We start from the raw sequence: 24520 nt of genomic DNA, 5'->3' as shown, positions 1-24520 counted from the left end.
AAAGCTGAATTGGACACAGCATAGCAGAATAGAAAAAGAAAAAAATAACTGGTTTGAATTATGACTCTGCCTTGGGCCAGGCATTTTATCTTTCCAAGTCTCAGTTTTCTCATCTGTGAAGTGGGAACAATACCTTTAATGCATTTAAAGCACTTGGCCCACAGTAAGGACTCCAGAAATAGTGGATGTATTTTTACCTCAAGCCATACAGGCTGGACAAAGCTGTCCTTGGGCATCACCATTGATTAAGGCAGTTCTAGATTTTAATATGATGTCCTGAGGATAGAGGGGAGGGGGGGTCACAGGGAGAAGTCTCTGCCTGCAGGGGTGGACCTTCATCTAGGGGCCTGGTGACTAATCCTTGTGCAATGTCACATCTCCAATTTAGTTTCCAGAAAGCGTCCACCCTGGTCTTACAGAGCGGGCTCTCATCTCCCCTATAACATGTAGAAACAGCTGCCGCTTCCCACAGAGGAGAGCCTAGTCTAGTGTTGAGGTGGGAAAGCTCTGCCTTGAGACCTGCGTTCACTCGCCAGCCCTTCAGCTCACAGGTGTGCTTGATCCTCTTCTCACCTCCATTCCCAAATCAATGTGGACAGTAACGGTTACATCCGAGATACTGCATATAGATTTTTCACAGTTCCCTAGCTCAATAACATCAGCTGCTGCTGTTATTATTATTATTATTATTGGCTATTAAGAAGGTCATGGTCAGGGGCTCTGCCCTTGAGCCCACACAGCCTGATTCTGGAAGAGCTGGGAGAGTAGGGAACCAATTCTCTCCACCTCGTCTTTGCTGGAAAAAACAGTGGTTTTCAGAATCCACACTGGCAGAGTGAACTTTGAATATGAAGAATAGCTGTCTATGTACACAGAGAGAGCAAGGCTGTATTGATTCAGACCACAGTGCAAGCCAATCTAAATTACAGTCAGATCAGAAAAGAAGGCGATTTTATTACCGGCAGCCGCCCACGTGGCCTATCAGCGTGCTTCCTCGCACATGTTCTGTGGGCCCCTTAATGAATGTACAAAACCTGTTGTTAATTAGCAGCACCCATTTGTGTGTCAACAATTCATATGCGAAAGTCAACATTCAACCACAATGACAGCATTTAATTTGCAGAGCAATTGTCCTTAAAAAACAATTTATGTGGCAAGCTGCTCAGCAGACTGCCTGCTTAGGTGAAGTGCAGATCTGTTAGCAAATCCTTTCTTCTAAGAGAGTTTTGGAATTAAACAGGGAGGGGCCATTAAGATATCCCAAGACAAACCTTGGAGACTGCAGGGGGCAGAGTGTGGGGACCAGCGAGAGTGGTGGCCTAATCCCGGGTTATGTCTACACAGACATGACCCAGCTCTGTAAGCCAGCTTCTGCGTTTCCAGGGCCCTGGGCATGTCTTGGCATTTCTTCTTAGAGTAATGTTTCCCCAAGGGAGATGCTTGGACCTTCTATATCAGACTCTCAGGGGAGCTGTTAAAATGCAGACATTTCCTCATCTCGTTCCAATTGTTGCAGATGTCTCAAAATATCTTTGCACACATCACCACTTCAGAATAATGGGGTCATCAGAGCTGCTGCTAGATCGAGCATTTTAGTGTATTTTTTTTTTTTGTAAACTTGTGCACTTTATTATATGCATTTAAAAATATTCTGAGGCAGGGTCCATAGGCTTCTCCAGATTGTAGCATTAGTGATCATAAGGGCCCCTATGGCTTGAAACAGCTACTGCTTCACTCTCCAGAGGTGCCATGTGCTAAATGGAGGATGCCTGCCTGCCCTGGGTGTGCAGGGAATTCCCATGGGAAGAGGGGCACGTTGCTTTCTGAATCCTGAAGCCATTAATAATACAGGACTTTCTAGAATTTCACACCAATCCATACATTAATGTAACCCAGGTGTTTCTGAGATCAATACTCTAGTCCCATCAGGAACTAACACACAGCTAGGTCATTTGATGATCAACGGGATCATAAGTAAACATGGTTTCACTTTGTTCTGGTTGGTCAGGCTCAGAGAGCACAGCCCTAAATTAGGGGTGCACAGTATGATACATCATTGCTCAAACGTGTCATCCCCACTTTCTTGATAATCTCTCCCTTCTCTCTACCTCTCAGTTTCTCTGTCTCTGTCTCTTCTTTTCCCTCCCCCCCATCTTTGTACTTCCTAAGGACCTACTATGTGCCAGGCAGTATTCTGGTGTTAGGGTTACACCAATGAACAATACAAACATCTCTACTCTCCATGAGACTGTAGTAGGCAGAGACAGACAATCAAAAATATACAACCGAGTAAAATACAGAGTGTGACTGAGGGAAGGAAAGTGACTGCTGATGATTATCAGGTTTTTTGGAGGTAATAAAAAATATTCTAAAACTGAATGTGGTGATGGTTGCACAACTGAGTAAATACACTAAAAATCATTGAATTGTATACTTTAAATAGGTGAACTGGATGTCAGTTATATCTCAGTAAAGCTATTATTAAAAAACAATAAAAACATAGATTATGCCATAGGATAACTGCTGTGGAGAAAAGGAAAGTAGTGAAGGGGGACAAAAACCCTCAGGGGGTCATAATTTTAAATAGGGTGGTCAGAGAAAGCCTCATTGAGAAGGTCACCTTTGGGTGAGACTTGGAGGTAATGAGGGAGCAAGCCAAGTGGTTATTGGAGAAAGAGTGGTCCAGGAAGAGGAAACAGTAAGTGCAAAGGTCCTGAGGTACACCTGCTATGTTCAAGAAATCACAAAGGACCAGGATGGCTGCAGTTCAGTGGGCCTTGGGGAGTGTGGAAGAAGATAATCTGAGTGATATGGGTGGGGGAGCCTGGAAGCAATTTTGAGAACTCGGGTTTTCCCTCTGGGCCAGATGGGGAGCCAGGGAAGATTTCTGAATAGAGAAGAGATATGCTCTGACGTATATGCTTTAAAGAAATCCCATTGTGAGAATCAAGCAGACAGCCAGCATTTACAGAGCACTTACTGTGTGCCAGGTACATGGCAAACTCCTTTATGGGCATTTGCCCCATCAAATCACCACAGCTATACTTTAAGTGAGGAACAATGATTTCCTCTATTTTAGGAAACTGAGCCTCAGAAAAGTTTAGGAACTTGACCTACATCCGTGGCAGGGCCAGGGAATTGACCAAGGCTGCCTGGCTCCAGAGCCTTTGCCTTCTCCATGGCCATCACAGCGCTGTTTTGTGCACAGGGCAGGTGTTCAGTGAAAGGTGTCACCTGGCTGGTTAGAAAGCACTGCCCTGTGGGCAGTGGCAGCTCGGGAACAGAGAAGGCAGGAGAACCAGCATCCACTTACTGAGTTCTGCGATGCTGCCCACGCGGGTGGCCAGCAAGGACTGCTCAATGGTCCTCAACTCCGACTGGCTGAACACGGGCAGTTCTCCCGGCTTGTTGGACCGCTGCGGGTCTCGGTGAAGATTCAGGCTGTCTGGCAGGCAGAGCACTCCTGCAGTCAGAAGGAGAGAGGATGACAGGAGAACGGATTGTTACTGTTCAGTTACCCAGAGGAGGGGGCGCCAAACCTTGCACAGCCTCAAACCTCACCGGAGTTGGTACCACAAAGCCAAGGTGACAAGCAAGGCTCCGGACTCCTTTCAGAAACGATGTCTAGCTATGTTACAAGGTTTCCTCAAGGTCCCGACCTGCTGATTTTAACAAATACATCGGCATTTCTCTGTACGCACATTTCCAAAGGACACAAAACAGCAGAGTTCTATTTGCTCAGAGATGCCCCGAGAGAAGCCAGCAGTCACTCGCCCCATTCTCCATTCCAGAGGCAGCTGCCGTCCCTGGTGTCCAGGAGGAGAAACCTCTGCTGGAAGTCACTTCTGAGGACTTGCTTTGTTTGCCCAACAAATTTAACTCTGGGTGGCTGGGCTAAGCCCACTGAGGGCAGGGAATTCTCTGTCGGACTAAGTTCTCTCTTTCTCTGTATAGCTCAGTGTCAGGAGGTAAAGAGGGCCAATGGACTTTTGTAACCTGTGTGGTGGAGACCCATGGAAATCCCCAGAATCCAGTTATTCTCTTCCCTTCCTTTCCATTCCATGGACATTTAGTGAGAACCTTAGCACTTACTCTAGCAGGTTAGTCTGAAGTGTTCATGGTTCCCTTCACTACCCTAACCTCCATAGGCAGAGTGTGCTTCCTCGCTCCTTGACTTTGGGCTTGACTAGTCACTCTGGCCAAAGGTATCTTCATGAACATGATAGAACTAAAGGCCTGAAAAGCACCTGTGCGATTGAACTTGCTCTCTTATGCCTCTGCCATCATCATGGAAAAAACATGCCCTGTCCAGCCTACTGGTCTAAGGAGGGTAAGACGCACAGAAAATCCAGTACCAGTCTAAAGCTTAGAGCTGCCCCACAAAAATAATTTGGTATGTCATTGAGATAGTGGGGTTCTTTGTTACTCAGCATTATTATGGTAATAACAAACAGATACACCTACCAAATGCCAATCGCTGAGAATACAATGAACAAGGCAGGCACCATACTGTGTTAGGGGCCGAGGTCACAGTGATAGAAAGAATACATACATTCCCTGCCCTCAGTGGGCTCACAGTCTAAGCAAAGCAGACAGGCTGCTACACATATAATATCATACAAAGCCATATGATAAATGCTCTATGATGGGAGAAAATAAGGAATGAAGGCTTGTCTTAGCAGGGACCTGAACAATGAGTAGTTGCCAATAAATAGGAAGCACTTATTGAGTACCTACTGTATTCCCAACCCTGTTAGGCATTTTAAAAATGCAAAAGAAGTGGAAGATGTATTTAAGTAGTTTATGAACTAACTGAAAAGACAAGACTGGCGATGACTAAATAATTTCTGAACAATAGGACAGTATCAGTATAAAGGTGCTGAATTATTTAAGACACTGGCAGGCTTAGGGAAAACAGATACAATGCAAAGGTCAGCATTTCAAGTCCACCCCTCATTCTTCTTGAACCAGAAAAGCTCAGCAAGCGAAGCTCCCTCCTTTGAAGGTGGGCAGATGTGAGATGGCACCTGTTACATACGTCTTCTGGACTGTGCTGCCTAATTAGTGACTCCAGACACACTGAACCAGTCACTCATTCTTGAGCGTTTCACCTTCACACCTAACAGGCTGACACAGTGGGGAAGGTAACCATAAAAGACCTTTCTCTTTGGATGAATAATAAATAAACGGATGAATGATGCAAATGATGATTTGATTTCAATGTTACTAAAATCAGGAAACTGGCCAGGTAAGTTTCTTCCTAAGATAGTTCTTTAACCATTGTTTTCAAACATTTTTTTTTTACTGTGATTCGGAATAAGAATGTATTATGTATCATGACCCAGGACACCCACCACCACCACCATCGCCACCACCACATATATATTTTTCATGTTTTCCATGGAAAAAATTACTTGGAAAATAATACTGACCCTTACTATCATTACATGATGCACTCTCAATTATTTTTTACTTCTATTTTATTAATAAAACATGTCTGCAGCATCAAAAGTGATTTTGTGATCCACTCCTAGGTTATGACGGGCAGCGTGAAAAACACTGTGGCCTGTGCTAGCACACAATTGGCATTAACTGGACAAGACAGATTCACCACTTACTGGACACTGCCCAGTGCTGCGCTAGGCTCTGCAGGGGATGTAGTGATGACCGAGAGGTGATCCCTGCACTTCTGCAACCCTCAGCTTTTCAGGGAAGAGAAGACCTTCACAGAAATCCCCACCGTGCAAGGTTGGCCTCCTGCCCGTCCTTTCGCTTGACAGCTGAGTCATCCTCCTGCTGACTGGGGACGCCCTGAGTCATCCCTGTTTCCTCCTGTTTGTTCACTGGTCTAGACATTTGGTCAGAGGCCAAGTCAAGTAGACGTTGCCATGGCAAGACTGTTGTGCCAGTTCCTCATCTGATGCCCCTGATGTCCCTGACTCTTATTCAGAGACTTACTGCCCTTGAAGAGCTCACTGCAGATAGCACCAGGTGATCATAACCCAGTGTGATAAGGGACCCAAGGTTCCTGGTGATGGGGCCTTCCTCTTGAGGGAATGGGGTGGTGGTCAGGGGACTCCATAGAAAAGGAAATCAGAGAGCGAGACCTGGAATGTTGGAAGGCTGAAATGACCTAATTAATACGAGGAAGGACCCTTATGCATACTCACACGATTGCTTTCTCAGTATTTGCATTATGTACAGCAAGTTCTCACCCCAGACCTGCATCTGAAATGTTGCTTCACATGTCGGTTGAGGCATTAGCAAATGGGATGTGCAGTCTGGAACCCACAATTTCAGTCCTGGCTCTGTCACTGATCACCTATGTTTAACCTTGGGCAGGTCAAAGAGGCACTCTGGGCCTCATTTACTCTTCTGTGATGGTCTTGTCTCCCTCACAGGCTTGCTAAGGCTGTGGGGATAAAATGAGATAATGTATACCAAAGTATTTTGCATGTGCTGAGCAAATAGTTGGTGTTCAACATATGTTAACTGAGAAGAAATCAGTTAACGTGTACAAGCCCAGCTTTGGACTGCTTTATAGTTTGTCATAATAGTAGACCATTTCCCTTGGGATTATTCCTCCTTCTTTTAGAGCATCATGAAATTTAAATGTGAAAACATAATTATTCAAAGAAGCTTTGAAAGCTAGATTATTGGGATTTGGAAAATCTAAATTGAACTATTATACAAAGATTATATACCAGGATTTATTCCTTCCTCCCTTCCCTCCCTTCCTCCTTCTTTCATTTCATCCTTTTCTTCTTGAGGATTCTAGAAGGGGTATGCCCATAAACTGGAGATTTTTTTGTTTGTTTGTTTGTTTAAAAATCAACTAAGTCGGCCCTGGCCGGTTGGCTCAGCGGTAGAGCGTTGGCCTGGCGTGCGGGGGACCCAGGTTCGATTCCCAGCCAGGGCACATAGGAGAAGCACCCATTTGCTTCTCCACCCCCCCCATCCTTCCTCTCTGTCTCTCTCTTCCCCTCCCGCAGCCGAGGCTCCATTGGAGCAAGGATGGCCCGGGCGCTGGGGATGGCTCCTTGGCCTCTGCCCCAGGCGCTAGAGTGGCTCTGGTCGTGACAGAGCGACGCCCCGGAGGGGCAGAGCATCCCCCCTGGTGGGCAGAGCGTCGCCCCTGGTGGGCGTGCCGGGTGGATTCCGGTCTGGCGCATGCGGGAGTCTGTCTGACTGTCTCTCCCCGTTTCCAGCTTCAGGAAAAAATAAATAAATAAATAAATAAATAAATAAAAATAAAAATAAAAATAAAAATCAACTAAGTCAATAAAAAGGTCCCAGCATCATATTTTAGTGTCAGATTCAGGCTTCTGTTTTGGACTACTCATCGATATACATTCCTGGAGTCAATTACAGCCACAGCCTAGAGATTAAAACTTAAGTTCAAAGACATGGAGAACAAACAACTGTTCAGATATGACTTTGATTGGACCTAAAGGGAATAATTTCCCTGGGAGAAGGTAATCATCAGCTATGGTCCACGATGGGCTTGAAATGGTCACGGTCTCCCTGAAATTTTGCTATTTTGGAGTGGGTTGTGCATTTGTCTAAGAGGGAAGGCTATTTACCTCTTTAAGGGGGTCTGTGGTCCTAAAAGGTGATAAACTAATGCCTGTGAGGTCTACATTCCCAGCCGTGACCAGGTCTCTCTGCTCTGGGACTGACTGGCTGTATGTGGGACAGAGTGGGTCGGGCATGACCATGGGCCGGGACAGAGCAGAGCTCTAATCCTGCTGTTACCTCATGTGCAGCCTGAACAAAGAACTTCCCAGATCCCCAGTCAGCTTCCATGTCTGCAAAAAGGGGTTAAAATCTCTACTTCATTGGTTTATTGTGGTGAGTAAACAAGATAATATATTAAAGTCTCCAGCCTACAGCCAGCACCACCTGCTAAATACCCTGTGCCCACAGATGGACCGTTTTGCTTATTTAATGTCTGGATTCAAACAGTCTTGAGGATCAGCTTTCCCAAATCTTGTGCAACTGGAGACAGACAACCTTTTGGGTAGGTCACTAGTACACAGTATATGAGAGCCGTTCCTCAGGGTGGGCCCCCGGGCCAGCCACGTCTGGCATCTGTCTCTGATGGGGGTGATCACGGTGCACACCTGCCTCACTAGATGCTGACCTTCCCATATGCATAGGATGGCTCTTTGGCAAATATAACACCCTGCTATCCCTTCTCTCATTTCAGCTTTTCTCTGTCTCCATCGACCATTAGATCTGGATGCTATTTACCCAACAAGAGAAAACCAAATAAGACCGCCATCAACACTCATCCATTCTCTCATGGATGATGGTGGTGAAGGAGGAGGAGACTGCCTACAGCTTGGTGCTCTGGATGCAAGCTTAGATTGTGTCTTGTCTGTCTTTGGCTGCAAGAGTACTCTGCCTAGGCCCTGGCCAGTTGGCTCAGTGGTAGAGCGTCGGCCTGGTGTGCAGAAGTCCCAGGTTCGATTCCCGGCCAGGGCACACAGGAGAAGCGCCCATTTGCTTCTCCACCCCTCCCCCTCTGCTTCCTCTCTGTCTCTCTCTTCCCCTCCCGCAGCCGAGGCTCCATTGGAGCAAAGATGGCCCGGGCGCTGGGGATGGCTCCTTGGCCTCTGCCCCAGGTGCTAGAGTGGCTCTGGTCGCCACAGAGCGACGCCCTGGAGGGGCAGAGCATCGCCCCCTGGTGGGCAGAGCGTCGCCCCTGGTGGGCGTGCCGGGTGGATCCCGGTCGGGCGCATGCGGGAGTCTGTCTGACTGTCTGTCCCCGTTTCCAGCTTCAGAAAAATACAAAAAAAAAAAAAAAAAAAAAAAAAAAAAAGAGTACTCTGCCTAACCCTTGCCTGCCAAGTTATACTTTATTTTCTGCTGAGTTATCCCCAGAATTTAAAGTGGAGGACCCTGGCACCAGTCCCAGCTTTAAGAAATGGGAAAGCAGCAGCTGGGGTGCTGCAGACCAGCCCTTGGACAGACAACAAGCAGACTGGGCCGGGTTCAGGTTCCTGCCTGGCCATCTCCCAGCTGTGTGCCTGGGGCTTATGACCAGGCTCCTCGGAGCCTCCGTTTCTCCCTCTGTGAAGTGCTTGATACTCTCTATCTCCTAGTGCAGGGGTCCCCAAACTACAGCCTGCGGGCCACATGCGGCCCCCTGAGGCCCCCGCTGCACTTCCAGAAGGGGCACCTCTTTCATTGGTGGTCAGTGAGAGGAGTACTGTATGTGGCAGTGCCACGAAGTGCTGCGTCGGTCACATACAGTACTACTTCTGGTGACACGGGATGCACGCGTCACAGCTCCAGAAGCCGTCATATCACTTGTTACAGCTAGCAGTGACAAATATGGAACCGGACATTGACCATCTCATTAGCCAAAAGCAGGCCCATAGTTCCCATTGAAATACTGGTCAGTTTGTTGATTTAAATTTACTTGTTCTTTATTTTAAATATTGTATTTGTTCCCGTTTTGTTTTTTTACTTTAAAATAAGATATGTGCAGTGTGCATAGGGATTTGTTTATAGTTTTCTTATAGTCCGGCCCTCCAACGGTCTGAGGGACAGTGAACTGGCCCCCTGTGTAAAAAGTTTGGGGACCCCTGTCCTAGTGTGATGGAGAGGCCCTAATGGGATAACATATACGAACAACCTGGCACAGAAAAGGGGGTCGATAAATGTTTGCTAATAATCCAAGTGAAGTTCGTCAAAGCTAAAGATGTAGGAATTCAATAACATGATGCCAGAAGTTTCTCTGTTACTGTTAAATTTATTAAGAAACAAGAAAGGAAGTTATCAGATTTTCCCCCCAATGTTTGCACAACCATTTTATTTTGAGAGACCCGAAAGTGGGCAACAGATTTCAGAGCTAGCTTGGTGAACCCACTTGTCTGTGAGAGGCGTCCTGTATTGCAATTGGGATAAACCATGGTTCATTCTGCGCCTCTCTCTCCAGAATAAATTATATTCAAAGAAAAGTTCTTAAGAAGTCTGAAACCAAATCTTCATAAGAAATAAGAGGCAGAAAACACAGAAATGGAGAATTTTCAGAAGTTGGTGTAATGACACGACCAGACGCAGAGCTGGAAGTAGGCGGGAGGAGTATGTGCCGCCCTGGGAAGAACATGGAGGCACTGTGGCTCTCCTCCCCGGAGACACTGGGCACCAGCCACGACGGCAGGACACACTGCTGCCTTCCAAGCTCCCTGCTTGGCCGGAGAGACAGGCCTCCCCCCACTGAAATACTATGGGAGGAAGACTGGAGTGGAGGTGTGCATAGGGTCCTGGTGGGGAGCACTGCAGGGGGAGCCCGAGTCACCCAGGAGCTTCAGAGGAGCTCCCGGGGAGCCCACACTGGAGTGGACCTGGGAAGCAGGCGCAGAAGTAGAGGTCAGAGTGTGGATCCTGGAGACTGAATGAAGGCGCAGGCTGAATCGCAGCCGTGCCACTTCCTTGCAGTGTCACTTTAAGCATAGCATAGAGCCTCTCCAAACCTCAGTTTCCTTACAAATAACATGGGACAGGTCATAGCAGGACCCTTATAGGGCCATGGGGGAATCAAATGAGTCAATAATGGCCCATAAAACTAGCTCAATAAATGTTGTTATTATTATTATTGAAGAATATTCCAAGGAAGAGGGGCATGTGCTGTGTAAATGGGGGAGTGTCTGGGGGGCAGAGGGTGTAGGCTGGGGGGCAGAGGGTGCGGGCAGGGGGCAGAGAGGTGCGGGCTGGGGGGCAGAGGGTGTGGGCTGGGGGGCACAGGGTGCGGGCTGGGGGGCAGGGGGTGCGGGCTGGGGGGCAGGGGGTGCGGGCTGGGGGGCAGAGGGTGCGGGCTGGGGGGCAGAGGGTGTGGGCTGGGGGGCAGAGGGTGCGGGCTGGGGCAGGGGGTGCGGGCTGGGGGGCAGAGGGTGCGGGCTGGGGCAGGGGGTGCGGGCTTGGGGGCAGAGGGTGTGGGCTGGGGGGCAGAGGGTGCGGGCTGGGGCAGGGGGTGCGGGCTTGGGGGCAGAGGGTGTGGGCTGGGGGGCAGAGGGTGTGGGCTGGGGCAGGGGGTGTGGGCTGGGGGGCAGAGGGTGTGGGCTGGGGGGCAGAGGGTGCGGGCTGGGGCAGAGGGTGCGGGCTGGGGCAGGGGGTGCGGGCTGGGGGGCAGAGGGTGCGGGCTGGGGCAGAAGGTGCAGGCTGGGCAGAAGGTGCGGGCAGGGGGCAGAGGGTATGGGCTGGGGGTAGAGGGTGTGGGCTGGGGGCAGAGGGCGCGGGCTGGGGGCAGAGGGCGTGGGCTGGGGCAGAGGGCGCAGGCTGGGGGCAGAGGGTGTGGGCTGGGGGTAGAGGGTGTGGGCTGGGGGCAGAGGGTATAGGCTGGGGCAGGGGGCAGAAGACAGAAGGCAGCAGAAGAAGCTGGACAGGGAGGCAGGATGAACCATGGGGAACATCAGGCTTTGGCCCAAAAAGAATTTTGACTTAAAAACTGAAATTTCACCTTACAAGCAATGTCTGTCTTCCCCGTTCACAGCCAAGGCTGTAGAAAGAGTGGTCTACATCCGCTGTGTCCATTCCTTCCTCACCCTCACCTTCTCTATACTATGCTATCTCCATTTTTACTGGGAGCCCAGCAAGTTCATGTTCCTCCTTCAAGTCCCAACTCAGTGTCCCCAGACTCAAAGAAGTGGCAGCCTCTGTTTTTAGGAAGCTCCTGGTCCACAAAGAAAGATCCGACACAAGAAAACTGTACGCAGTGTGCCTGCTGGGTGCTGAGACAGAGAAAGGCAGGGGCAGGGTAGGGTGGGGTCACAGAAGAGGAAGTACCTCAAGGTGACCCCACAAACTGCTCTCCTCACAATAGCCAGATACAGCCAGGCTTCCCTGCCGTCAGCTCAGGAGTGAGGGGGAACTAATTAAACCCGGGGGGCAGGGAGTGTGGTTCCAGTGAGCAGGGCACAGAGGCAGCCATGCTGTTATTAAGGTACTGTAATGGTACAAGGCACGCAAAGACAGTGGGACGATAGTGTGGCTCTAACACTGATTGCATAAATAAGAAAATCAACTGTTATAAAACCATAGAAACAAAGGGAAAAATAGTCTGTTCATTCCCTTCCTCAGTGAGGGTTAGCCAAGCATCCGCTAGGTGCTAGGCACAGCTCTAAGTACGGGGGTCTAGTAGTAAAACGTTGGAAAACCTTGCCATCTTGGTATGTGTATTCCAAATACATAATTAGAATATGGAGCCAGCTGGGTGGTAAATACCACGGAGAAAAACAGCAGGAAAGGAAGATGCGGAGTGCTGGGTGGGGGAGCGGGTCTCACAGACAAGGGGACGTTCAAGTCTTGAAGGAGGTGAGTATGCAAGCCAGGCTGATATCTTGGGGGGGGGGGGGAATGCAAGCCAGCAGAGGGAACAGTAAGGGTAAAGGCCCTGGGGGAGGTGGGCTTGCCTTGCTGGAGGAAGGAACAGAGAAAGTGAAGGGAAAAGCAGCAGGCAACAAGGTCAGAGAGGTGGTGAGGGCAGACAGGGTCCAGCCTCATGAGCAACGCTAGACTCTGGCTTTGACACTGAGCAAGATGAGAGCCACTGAAGTGTTCTGAGCAGGGGAGGCATGTGGCTGATCGTTTCGGAGGGTCACTCCAGTGGGTTGGTCAAGAACAGACTGTAGGGAGTGGCCAGGGCAGAACCCGACTAGTTACGGTGGAGACAGTACAAAAGTGATTTTCAATATAAAGTCAATGTAAGGCCAGTGGAGTTGCTAATTGGGTGTAGGGTATAAGAAGGAACGAGGACCCAGAGGTGTTTGACCTATACAATTGAAAGGATGGATTTACCATTTACTGAAGTGGGGAACACTGTAGGAGGGTTGGGCTTGGGGGAAGAGATCAAGAGTTCAGTTTTAGTTGCATTCAACTTGAGATATGAGTTGGATATCCAAATAGAGCTGCTCAGCAGACTTCCCTGCTCTCTCTCCCCACCCGCCTCCTGTCAGGCAAAGCTCTGTCATGCAAGCCCCATGGTGGCTTACGCTTCTTTTGCTCTTTCCTTCCCTGTCACTAGGGAGCACTGTTAGATATCCTTATGAGACTGTTGGTTACCTCCTTTGCCCTCCCTCCTCCCCCAGCATTTCGCATTTGTTGTGTTATTCTTGCAACTTCCCCAGTACAGTCCTGAGCTACATCCTCTCACAGGGGTTTAAGAAGAGTGAAAGACTCACTTGCCCATTTTGCTCATCTCTGAAGTGAAGAGTGCTTGGGATCCTGCAGGGCTTGTCAACTTCTGCTTCGGTTCCTGACTCCTAAGTGTTCAGGGCTCCATTTCAGAATTCCCAGTAATAAAATGCTATTTTAGACTACCAGCTAGGTCTTTGGTAGCTGTTTAAATGTCAGAGGTTGGTCAGAGTCTGGAGATCAACTGGCTCCTAAGAGCACAGACTGCAGCCTTTTAGAAATTCTCTAACAAGCATCTCCCCAGCTCCCTACACAGCAGTGACACTGGTGGCCACCGTGTCATGTAGTGGTGCTAAAACTCAGCCCTGGGTGTGACTGACAGGAAAGTTGTCTGTTAGAGTGTTTTAAGTTAAAAAATAGTCTGACATTTCAACTAACACATGTCAACAGGCCAGGGCAGAATAATGAGAAAGAAGCTTTTTGGAAAATGGAGAGTCTTGCTCTGTATCAAGGTGGCCATGTATCTTCCTTGGATAATTGTGATCTAAATTCATTTATAAATCCTTCCATCCAACCATCCATTTATCTATTCATTCATCCAAGCTTCTGTTTAAATAATGGACTATCCTTTACTAAATTAAAGGGCAACTAATTAATTAAATTTAAAATCTGGGAGCCCAGTTGTTACAACACCATCTGTTGAAAAGACGATCTTTGCTCCCTTGTGTTACTTTTTCTCCTTTGTCAAAGATCAGTTGACTATAATTATGGGTCTGTTTATGGACTGTTTCATTTCATTCTTTTGACCTATTTGTCTATTCTTTGCCAATACCACATTGTCTTGATTACTCTAACTTCACACTAAGTCTTGAAGTTGGGTAGTGTCAAGCCTCTAACTTTGTTCTCTTCTCTTCAATAGTGTGTTGGTTATTCTTGGTTCTCCATATAAACTTTAGAATCAGTTTGTTGTTATCTACAAGATAACTTGCTGGTATTTTGATTGAGTTTTTTTTTAAAGATTTTATTTATTGAATTTAGAGAGAGGGGAGAGAGAGAGAGAGAGGAAAAGGCGGGGGGGGGGGACGAGAAACATCGACTCATAGTAGTTACTTCTCATATGTGCCTTGACTGGGCAAGCCTGAGGTTTCGAACTGGTGACCTCAGCATTCAGGTATGATTGAAATTGAGTTGAATCTATAGAATAAGTTGGGAGGAACTGACATCTTGCAATATTGAGTCTTTCTATCCATGAACATTGAATATCTCTCCATTTTTTTAGTTTCATAAATTTCCTCATATAGAGCCTGTAAATATTTGGATGGGTTTATACAAAAGTATTTCATTTTGGGGATGCTAATGTAAATAGTATTGTGTTTTTCACTTTCAAATTCCACTTGTACATGGCTGGTATATCAAAAAGCAATTGACTTTTGTATATTAATTTTTTTTTTTTCAGAGACAGAGAGGGTCAGAGAGAGGGATAGATAGGGACAGACAGACAGGAACGGAGAGAGATGAGAAGATCAATCATTAGTTTTTTGTTGTGACACCTTAGTTGTTCATTGATTGCTTTCTCATATGTGCCTTGACCATTAGGCTATAGCAAACCGAGTAACCCCTTGCTCGAGCCAGCAACCTTGGGTCCAAGATGGTGAGCTTTGCTCAAACCAGATGAGCCCGCGCTCAAGCTGGCGACCTCAGGGTTTTGAACCTGGGTCCTCCGCATCCTAGTCCAATGCTCTATCCACTGTGCCACCACCTGGTCAGGCTGTATATTAATCTTATATCTTGCAATCTTACTATAATTGCTTATTGGATCCAGGAAGGGTTTTTTTGTTGTTGATTCCTTTGGATTTTCTACGTAGATGATAATGTCATTTGTGAACAAAGACAATTTTATTTCTTCCTTCTCAGTCTGTATACCTTTCATTTCCTTCTCCTGTCTTACCACATTAGCAAGGACTTCCAGTGTGATGTTGACAAGGAGTGGTGAGAGGGGACATCCTTGCTTTGTACCTGATTTTAGAGGGAGAACTTCAAGCTTCTCATCATTATGTATCATATTAGCTGTAAGTATTTTGTGTTTTTAAAAATAAAATTAAGGAAATTCCCTCCATTCTTAGTTTACTAAGTATTTTTTTTATATTATGAGTGGATTTGGATTTTGTTAAATGCTTTTTTTTTGCATCTACTGATATAACTATAAATGTTTCTTCTTTAGCCTGTTGATGTGATGGATTACATTAATCAATTTTTGAAGTTGAACCAGCATTTTATACCTGGGATAAGTCCTACTTGGTAATGGGGTATATATTTTTTATAACTGTTTTATTAGACTTACAACTATTTTACTGAAGATTTTTTCATCTATGTTCATGAAAGATATTGGGCTGTAGTTTTCTGTTCTTGTAATGTCTTTGTCTGATTTTGGTATTATGATAATGTTGATCTCATAGAATGAGTTAGAAAATATTCCCTCTGCTTCTATCTTCTGAAAGAGACTGTAGAGAATGTAGTATAATTTCTTCCTTAAATGTTTGGTAAAATTCACCAGTGAACCCCAGAAGCTTGATGCTTTCTGTACAGAGTTGCTCATAGTATACATTTATTATCTTTTTAATGTTCATCGGATCTGTAGTAGTATCCCCTATTTGATTTATATGTAATTTGTGTCCTCTCTATTTTTCAAAGAACCAGCTTTTGGTTTCATTGATTTTCTCTATTGATTTCCTGTTTTAAAATTCATTGCTTTCTGCTGTAATTTTTATTTATTTTCTTCCGCTTACTTTGGGTTTAATTTTACTCTTGTTTTTCTAGTTTTCTAGAAAGAAGTGTAGATTGTTGATTTCAGATCTGTCTTCTCTTTTGCTATATAAATTAACTGCTATAAATTTACCTCTAAGTACTGCTTTTACTGCATCCCACAAATTTTGATAAGTTGTGTCTTCATTTTCATTTATCTGAAAATATTTTTTAAATTTCTCTTGATATTTCTTCTTTGACTCCTGTGTTGTTTAGAAATGTGTTGTTTAATCTCCAAGTATTTGGGATTTTTCTAGCTGCTATATTTTCACTATTGATTTCTAGCTTAATTCCACTGTAGTCTGAAAACAGACACAGTATATTGGTACTCTTTTACATTTTTAAGGTATGTTTCATGGCCTAGAATGTGATCTATATCTTGGTGAATGTTCCATGTGAGCTTTAGAAGAATGTGTGTTCTGCTGTTGTTAGATGAAGTAGTCTATAGATTTCTATTATACCCAGTTAATTGATAGTGTTATTGAATTAACTTGTCCTTGCTGGTTTTCTGTATGCTGAATCTTGTCCATTTCTAATAGAAGAGTGTTGAAGTCTCCAACAATAATAGTGTAACAAACACAAGTGAATTCATGAATTAGTAACTCCTGGGTAGAGTTCTTGGTAAAAAAAAATAGATTAATAACTTTTAGAGAAAGGTGTTAATAACAAGAGTAACCCCACTGAAAACTTCTCCCAGTTAGAGAAATAACAGGGGCTGTGAAACAGAGGGATTTTATACCAGCTCTAAAACTATTTTATGTCAAAGACAAATATTCACAGATTTGTCATCCCCAGGATGCCCAGAAACCACATCCAGGTAATAGTGCACGTATTGTCTACAGTGGAAGCCCAAGCACCTGGCGGGCTTCCAACTGGAAATCTCTTTCTAGTAGAATTTCTGCAGAGTAATAGCATGAGGATCATTAATATTCATAACCATCGCCCCCAAGGCCTGTGAGGTCCTGAATCACCGAAAAAAGATTAAATCAGATTGAACCAAGCTTTAGTGTTCAGTATATTTAATTGTGTTCCAAGTCTTCAAAGCCTGATTATTTTTAATTAAACGGCCTGGTGACTATAGCTTATCATTTATTTGATATGAGACAGTGGCAAACTATTCGCCAGAATGTTTAATCAGTTGATATATCCTATAGCTGACCGCACAGAATGACGAGCATGTGTGTCCACAGGCATAGAGGAGATTAGGCTAACCTTTCGAAAGCTAGCTAAACACTGCTGTTAACATTGTGTAGTTGTTAATGACACATAAAAGCATAAACCTGCCATTTGCAGCTATGCACGTATATGCTGATATAAACAACTAAGAGGGCTTCCAGAATCCATTAAAAATATAGGAGGTCCTCAAATAATGTGTTGTTATAACGTTGATGAGATGCTGTAGGAACTTAATTCTTGTTGCCATCAATTAGCCTATGGTAAAATTCAGTTTTGTTATACCTCCTTTTGCTTAAAGTCACAGAACCTATTGAGGACATTAAGTGAGGATTTATTGTACAAAGTGAGGATTTACTGTACTAAATTGGCTTTCAAAACATTGGAATCCCATTAGGCTAAATTCAGCAGCTGATTAAAGAGTAGTATAAATCGGTTATAAGAGGACACTAAATTCTCATTTGTTGTTGCTGTTAACAGGTGCTGCACTTTTGACAAGGCCATGGGCCCCTGGCACAGTGAGAAGGGCCCTATCCAGTTATACATCTGAGTAAGGACACATCTGGGAAGATGCTGCCTTGCACCTGTTCTGGGAGTTCTTTCAAGGAATAAATCAAGTAGACGAGATATAACTCAATGTTTCTCAATTTAAAAAAAATTACAGCTCTCTCCCACCAAGAAGAATTTTTGGACATTTTCTTCCTTCCCCACTTCCCCCTATGCCACACACACACACCCCTGCTATATTCAACATGCATTTTATTTTCTGTATACTGTTGTTTTGACATCTGGGCCCTGCCGACCCCATAGGGACTGCTCACATCCTGGGTAAGCTAGTTCCTAGAGAGAGCAAACAGCTTGCCAGTGCATGTACTTTCTAAATGTAAACCAGCCAATCTTGAGCCTCCTTAATCAAGTCTCAGCTCCTGGCCACTATCCACCTGCCACTATCACCCCAGGGCCAGGTATCAGACAACCCCTATGCCCCACCGCCCAACAGAACTATTCAAACCAGGTAACCCTAAATCTGCTCACCCTTCCTTGTCAGTTCCTTTACACAGAAACCACAGTCTCAGGGGAGGAGATCCTAATGGTCCTTCTTCACCAGAGGCCACTCACTGCAGAAGAGCCAGGCCTCAGCGGCAGCGGCTCACAATGACGAAATGGTCCTTGTCCCGCATTCCTTAGCCAATTTATTAGAAACCTTTGTTCAGGGAGTTCAGTTGCTAGTAAGTGAATACTCTTACTGTCTAAAGTTTGCATACTCACATGTACACGCACACACATATGGATACACAAATACATACACACTCCCATTTACAGGTGCCTATCCGTCCATTTATCATATATACCTGTGTGTATAATAAAAAAAAAGTATAATAATAAAAAAATAAAAAAAACATTTTTAGCCTGACCAGATGGTGGCACAGTGAATAGAGAATAGAACTGGGACATGGAGGACCCAGGTTCGAGACCCTGAGGTTGCCATCTTGAGTGCGCAGTCACTGGTTTGAGCGTAGGATCACAGACATGCCCCATGGTCACTGGCTTGACCCCAAAGGTCACTGGCTTAAGCCCCAGATTGCTGGCTTGAAGCCCAAGGTTGCTGGCTTGAGCAAGGGGTCACTCACTCTGCTGTAGCCCCCGGTCAAGGAACATATGAGAAAGCAATCAGTGAACAACTAAGATGCCATAACAAAGAATTGATGCTCCTCATCTCTCTCCCTTCCTGTCTGTCTGTCCTATCTGTCCCTCTCTCTGTCTCTCTCTGTCACAAAACAAACAAACAAACAACAACAACCCACTTTTAACCTAGGAGAAGTTTCTCAACAGATATGATTATCCATATTGAAAGTTGTGTTGTTATTTAAAACCTGTGAGTGGTGAATTCACTCTCCTTGAAAGTGGGGAAGGGTTAGACACCACTAAATCCAGTCCCCCCCAGTCAGCACAAATGTTTCCTGAGTGCCTACTATGTGCTGGGCCCTCCCTGGGCATGAGATGATGAAGCCATGTTCCCTCATTATGAAAGCTTATAGCTAAACTCTTTATTTTGGAGATGAGAAAACAAAGGTTTAGCCAGAGATGTTAAGCAACTCTCTTGAGGTAACACTAACTTGGTTTAACTTCATTTCTGGATAATAGAAAGTCATTTCCAGTTCCAGGCATGAGTGACCAATTTTGAAAGAATCAGAATACAATCCTATATTTTTAACACTATTTGGTAGGCAAAATAATGGTCCTCAAAGGTGTCCACATCCTAATTCCCAGAACCAGTGAATAGGGTGTTACAGAAGAAGGTGGGGGGGGGGGGATTAAGGTAGCAGATAAAATTAAGCTGGCTAACCAATTGATTTTAAGATGAAATTTTCCAGGGGCCCAGTGTGTTCATGAGGTCTCTTAAATGGAGACCAGGATGGCAAAGGAGTCAGTGTCAGAGTAACGCAGCATGAGAAAGACTCAATAGGCCATAGCTGGGCTTGAAGGTAGAAGGGGGCCATGAGCCAAGGAATGTGGGAAACCTGTAGATGCTAAAAATCACAAGAAAAGGGATTCTGCCCTAGAGCCTCCGGAGAGGAACAGCCTTTCTGATGCCTTGGTTTTGGCTCTGTGATACTCATTTTGGACACTGACCTCTAGAGCAGTGGTCCCCAACCCCCGGGCCATGGACTGGTACCAGTCTGTGGGCCATTTGGTACCGGTCCGCAGAGAAAGAATAAATAACTTACATTCTTTCTGTTTTATTTATATTTAAGTCTGAACGATGTTTTATTTTTAAAAAATGACCAGATGCCCTCTGTTACATCCATCTAAGACTCACTCTTGATGCTTGTCTCGTAAGTTCAACAATTTTATTTAAAAATACCACAGTTTTTACGCTGGTCGCATAATTTTATTTTGTGCATTTATCCGTCCCATCCTAAAGGCCAGTCTGTGAAAATATTTTCTGACATTAAACCGGTCCGTGGCCCAAAAAAGGTTGGGGGACCACTGCTCTAGGCTAATCAGTGTGTGGTCATCCATTACAGCTGCCATAGGAGACCGATGCTCCCTATAATTAGACTGAGACTTACGAAGCTCCCAGAGTGCTGGGGCCTGCTGGAGTATTCTGAAATGAACATCACTTTTCTTTCTAGAAAGCCAGACTCGTTTCTCTTGAAGAGTTGGGACCTGTTTTCAGTCCGAACATCTCCATCAGCTTTAGACTGTTCCTTTCAGGGTAAACTCTAGCATTTAATGCAGAAATAGAGATGACCAAAGGATGCCATTTTTCATTACTTTCTGCCTTGGTTCTTCTAGACACTTCCCTCTTGGCCTCCAGATCACTGTCCCTGGCATTCATTTTCGGAAACACCCTGGGCATTCATTCCTTGCAGCTCATTGAAGACGTGACCTTGTGGGACAGAGCTGCTCCCCCCATGGCCCTGGCCTCCTTTCATTTCTGTTTCTGCTTGGAAACTATCTTCTATTTCAGGGATGCACTTCAGACTCAAGGTCCTCCAGACATTAATGGGAAGGAGAGGGGCTTATAGAACAGGACCAGGCTCCATGTCCTGGAGTAAGGAGAGGGAACCACTCTTGCCCATGAGAGTCAGTGGGAAAAATCCACCTCTTGGGTCTACCATCTTGGGGGAGGGAGATGGGCAGCTAATGGCTTCTCTCAGGGGACTTATGGAATCATAGCATCAATTTCCTGACACTGAAAAGCTGTCCTTCCTGGGAATGTGATTTTGAGAAATGACTTGTCATCCATTATTTAACAAAATAGTCACTAAAAACCTTCTTAGTACCAGATACTGTACAAAGAACATTATGATGGTGATGATGATGATGATGGTGGTGGTGGTGATGGTGGTCATAATGGTTATAATGATGGTGATGATAAGAGCTAACACCCACTATTCTAAGTACTTGCCATGTACTCATACATTTATATACTTCAAATAGCATAAAATATTTGCTGAATTAAGAAATTAGTAAACAGAGGATGACTTTAGTCCCTACCACCATAGGTTCACTAGAGGCAAGGCTGGGGGTGAATAAAGCAGAATGAAGAGAAGATGGGACAGGGAAGTAGAAATAGAAACAGTGATGTGATACAAGAAGACATGACCATGGGTAGGCATATGGGCTCTGAAGGCAGACTGTGGGGTTTGAATTCAGGCTCTTTTACCTATTAACTCTCTGGCCAAATGATTAAACCTCTCTGGGTCTCAGTGTCCCACCCATAGAGTGGTGGTGATAGGAATAGCATAGAGTTGTAGTATATTTATCCATACCTGAACAGTGTCTAGCACATATGAGATGCTCAATAACCCCCGTCTCTTCTTCTTATAAAGTGCCCAGCAGGATTCACCTATGCCATTCAGAGGCAGGTTTGGTTGCTTCAGTTTCCTAATTTTGGCTTCTGCCCCAGATCAGTTCTCAGCATCTAATTGGGAGTGTTTACTGCCTCCATCCTTGCTGCTGTCCTGGATGCCAACCCCCCCCCCCCTTCTGATTAAACCTGATTTCCTTTTTGCATCTTTGTCTCTCCCCAGCCCAGGAAGACTTCAAACAAATGACATTTGAGCTGAGTCTTTAGAAATGTGTAATTTTAAAAAGGGAGGGGAGTTAATTAAAACGGAAGAAGGAGCTGGTCTGGCTAGAGGGAGAACCAGGGTAGAGTGTGCTGCCTGGGGAAGTGGGGCGGCAGGCCCTGTGCTGGAAGAGGTAGGGGTCAGGACTGCAGGGGGCAGAACCGGACCACCACATCCACATTGTAGCAGTGCAGTGGGGAGCCATTAGTTTCCAAAGCTTTTAAACCCATAATTGTTATGTACACTCTAGGGGGTGGTGTTGATCCTATTGGTGGTATTAGTACCAGCACAAATGCTTATTGTAGCAATAATGGTGTTAATAGTCATAGCAGTAAAAAATAGTAGTAAAACTAACAGTGTCACACCACCATCCTCCTTACAGTTCACTTTCACTTAGTACTTACGATGTGTCATTTTAAATACAGTACTCCGAGTTTTAAATCATTTAATCCTCGCAATAAACATATGAAGTAGCTACTATTATTATCCCCATCTGCAGATGAGAAAAGAGAGGGAGGGAATTGTTCTGTGACCTGGGCAAAGCTGCGCTGGAACCCAGAGACCCAGGGCCTGGATGCTTGTAAAAGACAATGCTCAGGACAGTGAGAGCTCCCTGGCTCACCTAGTGGGCAATGAGACCTTAAGCCTCAGATGAAGTTAGGAAGGGCTTCCCCAAAGTTCAAGAGCACTCATGGAGGGGAGCCCCAGAGAGGTGATTATCGGGTCCTGGCTAGCCTCTCTGATGTCACTCTGGCCCCTGTCAGGGATAGGGTCCTGGGATGGCTGCACCTTGTTCTTGTCACACCCAGGCCACGGCCTACGATTAGTACACAGAGGCAGCCTGGAGCCCCCTCTGCATGCCTCCCACCATTTGGGGCAGGCCTGCCTGGTCATCACAAACCATCAACATCAGGTTGGGTCCCTGAATCCTACTGCTGCCAGCCTCGAGTCTGGTCTACCTGCAGAGCACACGAGCAGAGAAATACCACAGCGTGGCTGAGCCAGTGTAAGTGGGCCTGGCTTCCTCCCAAGGCTGGCCCAGCAGGAGGCAGTGGCAAAGGCAGAATGAAATTATCCCAAGTACAATTTGGCCCTGCTGCCTGCAAAACACAGCACGTGCGCCTTCCACTCCCTTTCCCAGTCACCAGAGACAGCTGGAAGTGCAGATGCCCCCAGAGAGGTCCTGGCCACCCACTGTCTTCCCCTGGGTCCTGGGAAGCGACAACCAGCCTGCTCTCTAATTGTGTTTCCCTGTTAGTGACAGTTCCCCTGAGTCCCCCACAGTCCCGTGGTGGAAGATGGAGCTTAAGAGTCCCGTTTTGCAGGCTCCAAGGGGACTGCAGTGCCATCTCCCCGTGCCTTGATTAAGAATGGTCCTAGGAGAGGATGAGCTCCCCTGACTGTGCTGGATACAGGAAGGGAGAGGGATGCTGCAGAGAGAAGGCTCTCAGCAGGAAAGGGAGGTCCCGCCAGGGACCTAGCTGAGCCCTGGGAATGTGCAGGGGAGGAGGGAGGCCCACTGGGAATCACTAGGCACTCTAGAGCAGTGGTCCCCAACCCCCGGGCCGCAGACTGGTACTGGTCCATGGGCCATTTGGTACCGGTCCGCAGAGAAAGAATAAATAATTTACATTATTTCTGTTTTATTTATATTTAAGTCTGAACGATGTTTTATTTTTAAAAAATGACCAGATTCCCTCTGTTACATCCATCTAAGACTCATTCTTGACGCTTGTCTCAGTCACATGATACATTTATCCGTCCCACCCTAAAGGCCGGTCCTTGAAAATATTTTCTGACATTAAACTGGTCCATGGTCCAAAAAAGGTTGGGGACCACTGCTCTAGAGAATGGGGGAGAGGCCCCCGGCTTTGCAAGCCCACAGGAGAACATTGGCGAGCCAGAGGCAGATTTACTCAGGCCTCTGATGGACTCTCTAATGACCTCTTGGTGCCTCCCCCTGCAAGGCCAAGCCTTGGGAGGGGGGGTGTCTTGGCTCCCTGACCATATCCAGCCTAGGCTGGGTGATGCCTGTGGCCCTACCTTTGGTCAGCTGGCTGAGGAGCTTCCACTGATTTCTGGTCAGCTCGGTACCCTTGACTTTTCCAGATGCCTCCTTCGCAACTCTGCTCAACACCTTCTGGGTGAGTCCCGGCTTTTCTGTCCCAGCGCCCCTTATTATGGGAGGGTGAAGGGGCTTGGCAGGACTCACCACACTCACCACATAGGCCCAGAGCCCCAGGCTGCCCAGAGCTTTCCTGGGAATCTCAGAATGCCTCTTAGATCTCCTTTGCTTCCCATCCAGACCCAGGATCCAGTGCTCAAGGGGAGCTTGCCCTGCCTGTGTGCTTGGAGCCTAATGGAGCCGGGCGCCTCGTGTCCTCTTTGCTTGTTTACTGTGTGGCTTTGGACAAGTCACCTGACCCCTGTGAGCCTCAATCCCTACATTTGGAAAGTGAGGGTAATAACACCTCCCTTTGTAGGCTTGTTGTGGGGTCTAATCAGGTAACAGACTGGGTTAGTGTCCTAGGGCCGTCATAACAAAGTACCACAAAGGCTGTGGCTTCAATAACAGACATTTACTGTCTCAGTTCTAGGGGCTGCATGTCTGAGATCAGAGTGTTTCCAGGGTTGGTTTCTTCTGTGGCTGTGACAGAGAATCGGTCCCAGGCCCCCACCCCAAGCTCCGCTTCACCTTCACGTGGCATTCTCCGTGTGTGTGTGTGTGTGTGTGTGTGTGTGTGTGTGTGTCTAAGTTCTCCTCCCCCTTTTACTTTTTTTAAAAAAATAAGGACACTAGTTGTATTGAGTTAGGAGCCTACCCC

General features: G+C 46.2%; 1 protein-coding gene across 2 annotated transcripts in view; it reads right to left on the bottom strand.

Annotated features, from left to right (window-relative positions):
* The window catches only part of ABTB3 (ankyrin repeat and BTB domain containing 3), a 297599-nt gene that overhangs the window by 111121 nt on the left and 161958 nt on the right, over nt 1-24520 (bottom strand). For both annotated transcript variants that reach the window (XM_066358225.1, XM_066358226.1), the window contains exon 2: nt 3314-3463. In XM_066358225.1, coding sequence (XP_066214322.1) covers nt 3314-3463 — 150 coding nt within the window. The remainder of the gene's footprint in view (nt 1-3313; nt 3464-24520) is intronic.

This window comes from Saccopteryx leptura, chromosome 1 (assembly GCF_036850995.1).
Source record: "Saccopteryx leptura isolate mSacLep1 chromosome 1, mSacLep1_pri_phased_curated, whole genome shotgun sequence".
Taxonomy (NCBI): domain Eukaryota; kingdom Metazoa; phylum Chordata; class Mammalia; order Chiroptera; family Emballonuridae; genus Saccopteryx; species Saccopteryx leptura.
This window is presented reverse-complemented; position numbering and strand designations above follow the sequence as displayed.